This window comes from Pelodiscus sinensis, chromosome 24 (assembly GCF_049634645.1).
Source record: "Pelodiscus sinensis isolate JC-2024 chromosome 24, ASM4963464v1, whole genome shotgun sequence".
Lineage (NCBI taxonomy): Eukaryota > Metazoa > Chordata > Testudines > Trionychidae > Pelodiscus > Pelodiscus sinensis.
The window spans coordinates 1,924,225-1,937,169 of record NC_134734.1 but is presented as its reverse complement, the minus strand read 5'-3'; the positions used below and the strand labels follow the sequence as shown (position 1 = coordinate 1,937,169).

The 12,945-nt window shown below is 55.1% G+C and overlaps 1 protein-coding gene across 1 annotated transcript in view; it reads left to right on the top strand.

Moving 5' to 3' along the window:
* LOC142819584 (guanylate-binding protein 3-like) overlaps positions 1-12,945 on the top strand; it is a 72,288-nt gene that overhangs the window by 28,021 nt on the left and 31,322 nt on the right. Inside the window, exons 5-6 of the mRNA XM_075907690.1 lie at positions 1,196-1,473; positions 3,215-3,427. Coding sequence (XP_075763805.1) covers positions 1,196-1,473; positions 3,215-3,427 — 491 coding nt within the window. The remainder of the gene's footprint in view (positions 1-1,195; positions 1,474-3,214; positions 3,428-12,945) is intronic.

Genomic DNA, 12,945 nt, shown 5'->3' with positions numbered 1-12,945 from the left:
ACTCCTCCCCTTGCACCCCAGGCCAGGGGAGGGAGGGGCAAACCCCCTTCACCCATGCCCTACCCCTCATCTTCCCACCTCACCTACCCCCACTTCACCCCTTCCCCAAGGCCCCAGCCTTGCTCTGCTCCCTGCTCTGAGCCACCCAGGGGCTTGGGCCCCATGGGCTGCTGGATCGTTGCCCCCTCCCTTCCAACATTCAGGAGGGACATGTGGCATCTCCCCCCCACCTCCCCCTGACTCAGCGACTCGCTCAGCGGGTGCAGGGACTCATGGCCCTTTGGCCACTGATGTCAAGGGAGAAGGGAGCAGCGTGGGCCAAGCTGATTGGCCCAAGAGAGTCATGTGGGCTGGTGCAGAGCAGAGGGGTGCGGCTGACACAAGGGGCTTCCCAAGCCAACATGCCCCAGTAAACGTAACACATGGGGGGTTGGGGGGGGGGGGACGTGCTGAGAACCGGGCACCTGGTGAGTCACAACCCAGCCCTTGGCAGGTCATGGAGACGGTTTGGGCCCGTCCCCATCTCTCCATCTGCATCCTGCAGAGGCTGCTGGGGAGAGTCGCCCTCCCCTGGGACCGGCACTTCTGAATAAAAAGCAACAAGGGAAAGTGCCAAAGGCCACGTGTGGACTTGGTCTGCACTTCAAAGACAGGTTCCACCCCTCCAAGGGAGTTAGACTCCTTCCTCCTCCCTGGTGCACCCAGCTCATCTCCCTGCCCCGCAGTGCTGTCCAGGACACCAGGCAATGGGGATAGGGCAGGGGTGGGCTATAGGTGGCCTCAGACCAGACCTGGATCTCCAGGTGCAACACGTCCCACAGCTCCCATTGGCTGGGAACAGTGAACTGTGGCCAAGAGGAGCTGCAGGCAGCTGTCCCTGCAGACTTGCAGGTAAATAAACACCTGGGGGCCTGCCAGGGGGTAATGCCGACAAACCTCGTCTGGCCTGTGGGCCACTTGAGCTCTTGAGGGCAGGGCGCAGGGACAGGGCTGGCTCTGAGGGGCCGGGCTCACTCCTGGGGGTTGGACGTCAGAGGGACAGGAGCTGCCACCGGCATCAGCCCCCCAGTGATGTGTCTGTGGGAGCTACTCAGCCAGGCAGGGAAGGGCCCAGGGCCAGTGCAGAGCTGGGGCCAGGCCCTCACGGGAGTCTCTGGGAATTCTCCTAACGCCCCCCCCCCCTGCTCTCCCCCAGTGTTGGGCCTCTTAGCCCAGAGCTACGTGGAGACCATCATGAGCGGGAAGGTGCCCTGCCTGGATGAAGGAATAACCAGCATTGCCACCAAGCAGAACGAGGCTGCGGTCAGGGCGGGGCTGGCTCATTATGACGCCCAGATGGAGGAACAGGTCACGTTCCCGGCGGAGGTGGCCATGCTGTCTGAGACACATGGGGCGTGCGAGAGGGCAGCCCTGCAGCTGTTCATGCAGCAGTCCTTCAAGGATGAGGGTCAGAAGTACCAGGAGCAGCTGGCGGTAAGTGTATGGGCCCTGCATGTCCCCCCGCCTTAGGCCTGCCCCTGGCTTGACATGGGGGCTTGGCCCAGCCCTGGTCCAGGCAAGACCCCAGGGGATTGGATGCCGGCTCTGGGAGCAAGCCGGAGACATGGGCCCTCGGCTCTGAGAGCAGGTGCTTGGGTGGCCCTTGAACTGACTGATACTAAAGCCACCAGCCCAGGCCCTGGGACTGACATTCAGCCCAGCCTTGTTCATGCTGATCCAGATGTGTTTGCCTTGGGTGGGAAAGCAACGAACGTGGCCCCAAACTCCTGCGGGGTCAGTGACCCTGGGGTGTAGCGAGGTGCTGCCATATACCGAGGGGGTCCCCTTCAAGTCCCCAGGATGGGCTGCCCCTGCAGGTTTATCAGAGTGAGAATACTGCCCCCAGGCGTCTGTCACACCGGCGCTGTCCAGCGCGTCCCCGTTCCCACACACGGGCCGGTGGGAGGCTGTCAGCAGGTGACTACCCCTTGTCTGAGAAATGAACAACTTGCAACCAACTCTCCAAGCATCTCCCTGTGCGCTGCCCCAGCAGGTGGGTGAGAAATCTGCATGTTCATGTAACTGCAACAACTCCCCTGGGTTTGGAGCCGTTGCTCCCGTTTCCGACTGTCTGTCTGTCTCCCATGAGAGGGGCCCAGGAGCCCATTCAGCAGCAACTGGCAAATGACCGGCTGATGGTTCATTGCTCCGAGTGCAGCCACGGTGGTTGGGAAGCTGCTCGGGGATCAGCAAAGGCTCCACTTGGACAATATTTAATATTTGAAATATCTGGTTACAAATCACATTCCCCCTCTCTGGCCATGCCCACCATGCATGGATGGAGTCCCCCTTCGCCCACCATTTCTCCCCATTCCCTGAGTAGTGTTAATTAGCATTACTTCTTTCCATGTCCCTCCATCGCCTCCAAAAGGACGTTTGAAGGACGATGAAGCCATTAATTCTCATTGAAGGTTTTCTTAATTGTAATTCCATGGTTGCAGATTAAATTCTTGAGCAAATTCCCCAACGATCTTCTAGGGATGAGCTCAGAGACCCTCCCAATTTGCATGAGGCAAACAATGCCACCAAGCCGATGAAGAACAACAGGGAAGCAGGTCCAGATGGGGTCCCTGCTGAAATCTTTAAAGACGGTGACCAGCGTTAATAGAGCAGCTTAGCCTGCTTGCCCTTAAAACCTGGATCAAGGAGGAGATACCCTGTGAAATGAGGGTAGCACTGCCCCACAGCTGCTTAATGCGCCCAGCCCGGGGCTCAGGGCTCTGCACATGGAGCTGCCAGACTGGGGGAGGGGCACGTCTCCCTCAGCGACAGCAGCAGCTCCCTACTGAGCCCCCCAGCGAGTCTCCCAGCCGGTCGGGACACGTCCCTCTTATTGGGGCTCTGCCTGAGTCGCACCGAGCGCCAAAGCTCAGGGCTCAGTGGGATTTTCAAATGTTTCAGCGGGTTGGCACCGAATTCCCACGGACGGTCCCAGCGAGGGTTGGGCGGGAGGGACAGGTCCCCGGAGACGTTCTGTTTCTAAAAGCCACTGACATCAGTAAATCACCCAGGCCAGCTCCACCCGGACACTGCCCGGCCCCGGGTCAGACGCTGGGCCCTGGGCTTCCACTGACAAGTGGGGGACGTCTCCTGAGCACACGGGCACTAGCACGCTGGGCAGGGCAGAAATGCAGCCCCCTCCCCCACTCACCGCTCTCTCCCTGTCACTCCCCAGGTAGCGATATATAAACATTACAGCGCTGTGCTGGGCAGGAACCGAACCGCGTCCCAGGAGACCTGCCGGGCCCTGCTCTCCCAGCTCTCAGCCGACGTGGAGAGGAAGCTCAGCGAGGGGGTTTACATGCAGCCCGGCGGGTACCAGCTGTACGTGACTGACCAGAGACAAGTGCTGGAGAGTTTCCAGAGGGCACCCAACAAAGGAGCCATGGTGAGTGCTGGACGGGGCTGCCGAGTTAGTCGGGGCACAGCTGGGCGCTGCAGCGTTGTTATCTGCCCACACACTGTGGGCCTGTGAGAGCATCAGGCCTGGCTGTGAACACTCCCCGCATCTTAGATACCGGGCTGTTCCCAACTCCACAGAGCAGGAAGGCACCAGAAAAACCCTGACAAATCACCAGGTGTCGCTATTCGAGCCTCCAACGTTTGTCAAAGGTGTCACCAGGCACAATTCCCCCAGATTTCAACAGAGAATTGTGTGTAACACACCCCGGGGCTGGGAAACTTTCCTTATGACCATGAGACTGAACTAGTATGTGATGGAATTCCTCTCCTTACTGTGGCCGAGCTCTGGCCATGCCCTGAGGGTTCTGTGCTTCTAGGCCAGTGGTCTCCAGTCTTCGAAAGCACAAGATCACTTTGTGAATGTAAGTGCAATCCAGGATCTACCGCAAACCCAGATACCTTTGCCCCGCCCCTTTGTGCCTCTTCTCTGAGGCCCCGCCCCTGCTCGCTGCATCCTCCCTTCCTCTCTTACACCAGGCAGGGGCAGAGGGTTGGGGCGCAGGCTCTGGTCTCGGGCTAAGGGATTTGGAGTGTGAGGGGCTCTGAGCTGAGCCTGGGGCAGGGGTTGGGGTGCAGGAGGGGTTCAGGGTACAGGCTTTGGGAGGGAGTTTGGGTGCAAGGAGTCAGGGCTGGGGCAGGGGTTTGGGATTCTGGCTCCAGCTGGACACTGTTTACCTCAGGTAGCTCCCGGGTGGGGGTGCAGTGGGGCTAAGGCAGGCTCATCCTGCCCTCGCCTGCACCACTCCCAGAAGCAGCCAGCCAACTTCCTCCATCCCAAGTCCTGTTGTGCCCCCTCCTCCGTTCTGTGGAGATCAGATACAAGGTGGGAGGGGGGCATCTTGACATCAGCAAGCAGGAGGCTCCCCGGGGGAGGGGCAGCTCCAAGGCAAAGGGCAGGAGATGTGCAGCAGTGGGGGGAGGGGCAGCCTCCTTTTACAGGGAGAGACTTTCCAATGTTTTGGGGGATATTGGAGGGGACCCAGGCCCACCTACTGCTCTGGGTTCCAGCCCAGGGTCGTCAGGTAGCAGCCACAGAGGGGGGTTTTCTCTATCCCCAGTACAGCAACCTTTTCTCTTGGGCCACTTCCCCAAATGCTGCCCCAAATGCACATCCTTCTCTGGGGATTCCTAATCCCTCTCCCTCCTCTCCCCCTACAGAGGAGAGAAGCTCTGGCACGCGCCTCCTCTGGGGACTCCTAACCCCTCTGTCTGCCCCCCTCAGAGAGGGAAGCCCCAACGTGCACCTTCTCCTCGGACTCCTCCCCCCTCCCTCACAGGGGAGGGAAGCCACAGTGCGCACCTCCTCTGGGGACTCCTACCTCCTTCCCTCATGAAGCAAGTTCCTAGCATGCCACAGACCTGAAGGAGGGGAGCAGCCAGCGCACTTCCGGAAACCCCAGAAGTGGCGCGTAGCTGCCGGACTTCCATCCACCCATGGAAAGCTGGCACTACCTCCATTGTCACTGGAGGTAGGTAGTGGGTCTTATTGGGGGTAGGGGAGAATGGGGGTGCCCCGAACACCTGGTCGAACCCTACCCATTGACCAGTCAATCACGATCAATAGGTTGGTGACCACAGCCCTAGAGACTCATTAACGTTTGAATGACAAGGGGTAAAATAGCTCCCAGCCCTCCCCTCACTGCAATCTGCAGGGCAGGAGGAGAAGCGTGTGGATGGGAATTAAACACTTTGCTGAAGCCAGTGGGCTTTGGAGAGAGCAGCGCAGTAGCCAGGCCCTGTTTCACCCCCAGTGAAACAGCCACCTATTGTAACGCAGGGAACGATGGCTAATGATGGGGACAGGGTAGGGGGGCAGGTTAATTGCGGAACAGAGTAACAGGCAAGGTTCCCGCTAAGCTTTTCCATCCAGGTGCAGATTTTTCTATCCATGTGTCACATTACTGAATTTTGAGGGGAGCAGCCAGATCACTGTTGCACCCATGGGGGTGTTTGCCCCAAAAGTGGTACAAAGGGGGCCATATGAGTGGTCAAATAGAAGCTTACAGTCTAGTGATTCTGTATATGCCACTCCTGTGATTGTTTAATATCTGTGTGTGAAAGTATAAGATTGTATTTTGTATCCATGTACGTCACCACCCCACACCCCTTCTCCTCCCGCCGTGGCCCTCGGCTGACTTCTGTGCCCCTCAGCCAGGCTGCCGCAGGGCAGGAAGCGGCGCAAGCAGCCGTTTGGGCCCCGTGCTCCCCATGCAGCACGGGCCACTCAGAGGGAACAGCCAACATTTCAGCGTTACAGACTTTCAGACATTGGGCTACTATATATATCATTCCTAACCTTTGCTTTCTCCACCGAGGGCTGCCCACCTCCTTCCCATACTGCGCTGTCTAGTGCATTTCTCTGGGAGCTGACCTTGTCCGTGAAGACAGAGGCATACAAATCCTGGAGCCTTCCAGCTTTTCCCACATCATCTGTCACTAGGTTACCTCCTTCATCCAGTAAGGGCCCCACACCCTCCCTGATCATCCCTTACTAGCACTTTTGCCTTCCTGATTACATCCCTGCCTGCTGGAGCAATATATTAATACCCCTCCCTAATCATCTGTCCAAAATTCCACTTCTTATTAATTTCCTTTTTGTGTTGAAGCGCACCAAGGATTTCCCTATAAGACAAGCTGGTCACTTGACACATTTGCTTTTCTTACTGCACAATTGCTGGGTGCCCTACCCCACCGAGTATTCTGCATATAGGACGGCTGGGTTTGTGTAGCGGGAACAGGAACTCAGGTACATATCTATACATTCAGCTGGTGAATATGAAAATGCCCTGTAAGCTGGGTGCTTGTGCAGCTGCCCAGGATTCTAATGCCTCCCAGCTGATCAGCAGAGCACCCCCAGCTGGGTTTTGTGTCTGTTGGTCGTGCACAGTCACATGGCTTGGTGCACATAAACATTTATTCCACACATGGTGTGACGGACTGGGCCGGTCTGGGCACAGCTGAGAATGACCGCTCAGGGCGAATTGCTCAAATCCAGGGCTCCTTACAGCCCCCAGACTCGAGACCTTCCCAAACAGGCCACAAACCAGTCCCACAGAGCGCTATAGCAGCCTCCCTGAAGCCTCATAAGCAAAACCCCTCTGACACCCCAGCAATATCTGTGCCCCAGATGGCCCTGGGCCTCATACACAGGTGAGGGGTCTTAGAACCCAATCTCACCTACCCCGAACCTGTCCTGTTCCAAGAAACCAGCCACAGATCCCTGGTCAATTTACCTTCTGGACCTTACCCACAAATCATGCTGAGCCAATCCTTTAGCATCTAACATCTAAAGGTTTATTACTATAATAAAGAAAAGCATGAGAGTGAGGTTGCTAAAGAATCATACATTACATGCATCGAATATCCCAGTTCTCGATGCAGGCTCCAGCAGAGATGTTATAGCTGCTGGCTTAAAGGTCCTTGATGCACATCCTATAGAAGGATGGGTCTACAGTTCTTCCCGGCTTATGATTCCCTGCGAGGCCGCATCTGGGGTCAGAAGCAGATCTGAAGACCAAGATGGAGTCAGCCACATGGCCTATTTATCCCTCCTTCCTCATCTCTTCTTGGCTGCTGCAGGTCACCTGGCCCATGGCCTATCCCTGTGATCCCTGCTGCTAGCCCTTAGGTATAAGTCACCACTCTTGAGGTGTGTCCTTAGCCCATCTAGTGATATTGTCCCACAGAGCCTCACTAATTAGCATGTCCATAGGCCAGGCTCTGCCCAAGGCTCAAACACATGCAGAGAAATATTCAGTATCAGCCCGGGGGTGGGGTCTGGGGGAGCAAGCGGAGCAATTGGCCATTTGGGCTCCCCCATGGTGGCCCGGCTGAGAAGTGCAGAAGTCAGCTGAGCGCCATGGTGGGAGGCGAAGTGGGGAGGGGCAGTGATGTGCAGCATAACAGCAGTTTCAGGCCCCACTCCCTGGCTGTGAACATCACTGCCCCACCCCCTTCGCCTCCCACAGTGGCTCTTGGCTGACTTCTGTGCCATTCAGCCGGGCCGCTACGTGGGAACAAGTGGCTCAAGCAGCCGTTTGGGCTCCATGCTCCCCATGCAGCACGGGAAGTGCGGAGCCCAAACAGTTGTTTGGGCTCCGCGGTTCCCCTAGTGAGAGGCAGGAGGGGGAAGAGAAGAGAAAGAGAGAGACAGAGAGAGAGGCAGGAGGTTGAAGAGATCTGAAAGAGAGAGAGGGGGAGGCAGTAGGAGGAGGAGAAGAGAGAGAGAGAGAGGGAGAGAGATGGAGCGAGAGACCGGAGGCTCAGGAAAGAAGACAGACATGGAGGAGAAACCTGAAAATCCTTCTTATGGTGGTCTCATTGGCTAGTCATAAGTATAGTAGCCCAATATCTGGATATGTCTACACTACCCCCCTTGTTCGAACTAGGGGGGGTAATATAGTCATATGGAGTTGCAAATGAAGCCTGGGATTTGAATTTCCCGGGCTTCATTTGCATAAAGCCAGCCGGCGCCATTTTTAAATGCCGGCTAGGTCGGACACCGTGCCGCGCGGCTACACGCGGCATGGACTAGCTAGTTTGGATTAGGTTTCCTATCCAAACTAGTTGTACGCCTCGTGGAACCGGCCGGCTTTATGCAAATGAAGCCCGGGAAATTCAAATCCCGGGCTTCATTTGCAACTCCGTATGACTACATTACCCCCCCTAGTTTAAACTAAGGGGGTAGTGTAGACATACCCCCATAGTATTCTGGCCAGCAATTTAAGGAAGTACAGATTGGATAAATGTAGGGTAAGATGGATAGAAAGCTGGCTAGGTGGTCAGGCCCAGTGGGTAGTGATCAACGACTCGATGTCAGGTTGGTGGTCAGTTTCTAGCCAAGTGCCCCAAGGATTGGTTCTAACGTCAGCTTTGTTCAAAACCTTTATGAATGACCTGGATGAGGGGATGGATTGCACCCTCAGCAAGTTTCCTGGTAACACTGAACTAGGGAGAGAGGTAGATATGCTGGAGGGCAGGAATAGGATCTAAAGTGACCTGGACAGATTAGAGGATTGGTCCGAAAGAAATCTGATGAGGTTCAGCAAGGACAAGTGCAGAGTCCTGCACTTCGGATGGAAGAATCCCAAGGATTGTTACAGGCTGGGGACTCACGTGGCTAAGCAGCAGTTCTGCAGAAAAAGACCTGGGGATTACAGGGGAAAAGAAACTGGATATCAGTCAACAGGGCGCCCTTGTAGCTAAGAAGGCTAATGGCTTATCAGGGTGCATTAGCAGGAGCATTGCCAGGATATCTAGAGAAGTGATTATTCCCCTTTAATCGGTTCTGGGAATGCCACATCTGGAGTATTGTGTCCAGTTCTGGGACCCCACTACAGAAAGGATCTGGATGCATTGGAGAGGGTCCAGTGGAGGGTGACCAGAATGATTTGGGGGCTGGAGCACATAACCAGTGAGGAAAGGCTGAGGGTATTTGGGCTTGTTTATTCTGCAGAAGAGAAGAATGAGGCAAGATTTGGTAGCAGCTTTCAGTTACCTTCAGGGGGGTTCCAAAGAGGCTGGAGAGAGGCTGTTCTCAGTGGGGTCAGATGGCAGAGTGAGAAGCAATAGGCTCAAGTTACAGTGGGGAGGTCTAGGTTGGACATTAGGACAAACGATTTCCCTAGGCGGATGGGGAAGCACTGAAATGGGTTCCCTAGGGAGGGGGTGGAATCTCCATCCCTGGAGGTTTTTGAGTCCCAGCTTGACCAAGCCCTGTCTGGGCTGATTGAGTTGGGGATGGTCCTGCTTTGGGCAGGGGGTTGGACTCAATGACTCCTTAGGTCTCTTCCATCCTTAAGATTCGGTTATTCTAAATCTGGGGCACTGCTGGATCTTATTGCCCACCCACCTGCCTCTTCCCATCCCAGTTCTGTGATTCTGCTTCCTGCGGAGAGGATCTAGTTAATGTACAAATAACAAAGCCACCAGAGCTGTTAGCAGCCCCTGTGAAAGAGCCATTCCGAGGAACGGGGCCATTCAACAGGCCAGCCCCTCTGTCTTTCTGGATTTACTTTGTCAGTCGACAGGACCTGAGTTTAAATACACGCAGTAGGCCTGCAAGCCAGCCTGGGAGCGCTGAGACACCATTTTGCCTGGGTCCCATAAATTCACACTGGAGGATTGTGACCCAGGCCCCACACTGGACTGGAAGGGGTTAACAAGACACTGTGGGTGAAGGAAGTCCTGGCCCGTACTGAGCATGCTCAAAGGCTGGCTCGCTATAAAAGGAAGCATCTCAGCTCAGTGGGGGAGGGAATGGATGATGCTGGAGAGGAAGGACGAGTGTGGAGAACCAGCCACAGACCCTCCCTGCAGGAGCTGAGGGCCCAGGGCTCAGACGAAGCTCCCACAGCTCACAGAGCATCAGGGGGCAGCCTGCACTGAGGAACCTGGTGATCCTGAGACGTCTTGGACCAGGGCACCACTGACCATGTCAGGGAGGGGGAATGAGTTCCTTTGCTGCAGTTCCCTATGGAGAAGGGCTGCTGTGCTGACTCTGGCTCCCAGCTCATGTTATGTGTAAAGGAAGCCCAGGAGATCTTTTCTATGGGAAAAGGCAATACGCTGCTTTAATTGAGAGAACAACAGTAGCATGTGCCTTTCAGTCACTCACACACACACACTCCCGCCAGACGATGTCATAGTTACCAGTCCAGAGTCTGGATCAATCTAGTGGCCAGCCAGATCCATCACAGAGGGGAGCCGGGCCTTTTGTCAGTCAGGATCCGATGCTCCTGGAGTTGGTGCCAAGATGAACCCAAAGTCCCATAGCAAGGCACCCTGCTTTTATAATCCCCTCCTCTATGGATTTCACTGTGTCAGTCTGTGACCGGTTACTGTTATCTTCTGATGTTGACATTCCAAACACGTCTCAAAAGGCTCATCCTGGAATCAATTGTCTTTTAAGGATGCTCGCTCCACTTTAGAGTCATCAATCTGCCAATCTGATCAGTCCTTGACCATGGGCATGCACCGATGGTTCCTCTGACGCCGATGTGTCTCTACGTAGTCTGTCTTTCACAGTCTGCCTTCACCTGCATTGCCTCCTCCTTTCTTGGCTTCCTGGATCTAACGGCAGCCTTTGTTCCTTTATCTTTATGATGATACATTTCTCATTCACACAAACAGTCTTTCACAGAAACCTTCAAAGGTAAACAGTACTGTCTTATATCAAGCACAAGCAAAACCATTCACATGGAAGGCCTGGGCCTTCAATATTTCTAATCTCATTAACATAGACACAATTCCAGAACTCTGTCTCTTTACTTGCTAAACTCACTACACTTTAAGACAAGAAAATATATCCTTACATGGCTCCATTACTAAACCTAAAATACAATTATAAAAAGAATAACACTTGTAATCCCAACAGTCACACGGCCCAGAGGCAGTCCGGAACCTCTGGGCCCAGGAATTCACATCCCTAGTGCCCCTGGGCTTGGCCATTCATATCCCCAGTACCTCTGGGCTCGGCCATTCACAGCCCCGGTGCCCTGGGCTGGCAGCAACAGTTATGAAAGTCAGACAACTCCTGGAAGCCCAGCAGGCTGAGGCATGAGCCATGCAATGCACTGCCCCCGCCCCCAATGTCGCACCACATTCCCCCAAATTCTTTAGTGTCTGAGGCAGCTTTGTGCTGCATGTGGGATGGCACCGGATCTACTCCCCCAGCTTCCAGCTGCCTCGCTCCATTTCCCACCAGCACTGACACTTCTCCCCTCAGCTCCCTCTCCCAAGCAATGCAGCTGCGAGCCGGGGGACAGAGCAGGTTGGTTTTGTTATTCAGGCAGCTGGTCAGCAACGCTGCCAGGTAGCAGGGTCCTGGATTTACTGTCGCGATGTCCTCAGCATCTCTGACTCTGTCTGTGATGATAACCAGAAGGCTGCTTGCATGTGAGCTCAGGGATGTGGGCCATGGCGACTTGTGCACTTCACAGCAGACCCCAAGAGAGCCCCCAAAGAGCACAGATCAGATCAGGATGGAAGGTGTCAGGCCAGGTTTATTATTAAGCACATTCCTAGCTGTCAATAGACACTACTGAACCACTGTGCATATGTACCCTGTAACAATGAAATGGCTCAAAACAATGGAACACTTCCATTGCCCCCCTAGGCCGTTCAGAGACTGTACCCCAAGACACCACCCTATATACAGGTACGAACACATCACTGCTGACCTATGTGGTTGCCACCCTCTGAGGTTACCAGGTTACCACTAATCACCTTGTGCCTCGGGATCTCAATAGACCATCTCCATCCATCAGGTATCAACCTTCTCTCAACGCGGAGTCGGTGTCTGTGGGCAGCAGACATCCATCAACTGCTTATCTTAGACCCTTTTCCTGACCACGAGTTGGTATCTGTGGGAAGTGGGTCCCATTGGCTTTTTCTCTGAGCTGTGTGTTTACAACTCCTGCTAAATCCCAGTTATCAGTTAGTCTCACCCTATACCTAATATCAATTAGTCTCACCCTCTTCATGCCAAGGTCTGTGAGCAGGGGTCTGCTTTTGCTCACAGCTTAGCTTTGCTTTATGTTCGACGTGTTTTGTTCATTGTCAGCTGGGCCTCAGACCTCAGATCAGGCCTGTGCTGCATTGGCTTGTGTTTTAGGCCTTCGTCTTACTGCAGCTGGACCCAGGTCTCTTCAATCCTGCCACCACTGGGGTAGTGAGGAGGTTGGTCCTGACCCCTCAGCTCCTGCCCCCACGGCCCTGACTGCCATCCCCTCTGCAGCGGGTCCACCGCCCATGTGGAGGGGTTGCCCCTCCCCACAGAGCCCCCTTGGGGGACTGAACACGGCACCAAACTTCTCAGGATGGTCCTAGTAATAAGCCATGAGAGCTAGGAGAACTCGGGACTGACCCAATCAATGATCACAGGATGGAGGGGGGAACAAGAGCCCAGACTGACCCATTGCTCAGAGGATGGAGGGGAGCAGAGTTCTCAAGGGACCAGCTACAAAGCTCTACAGCTACTGAGGGGGAAGGTCCCTTAGCCCAGGCTCTGTCCCAGCTCACAGGCGGGGAGCATGTGGGGAGCAGGTGATGCCGTCTGGAGAAAAGGCTCCTGGGGGATCCTGGCTATTACAGGCCAGTTAGCCCAGCTCAGCACCAGACACAGTAGTTGAAGCCGGCGGTGAGGGTGAGGGGCTGCACCCTGGTCCGGTGCTGGGGCACTGAGCTGCAGGAGGCGGGACTGGGACTGAGAGGACAGCACAGAACCTTCTCATGGCTGACAAAGTCTCAGGGCAGTGAGTGACCCACACCACCCGTCTTGCTCTCTGACAGTGACAGGAATATCAATCAGCTATCCCTAACCCCTCCCTCCCTGCTTCCTTCTCTCCCTAAATGGCCCTGTTGACCCCCACACAGTCACCACACCCTGGACCCCTGCCCTCAGCTTCTCCTCACACTCCCCAATGCTCCTTACTCCTGCATCTC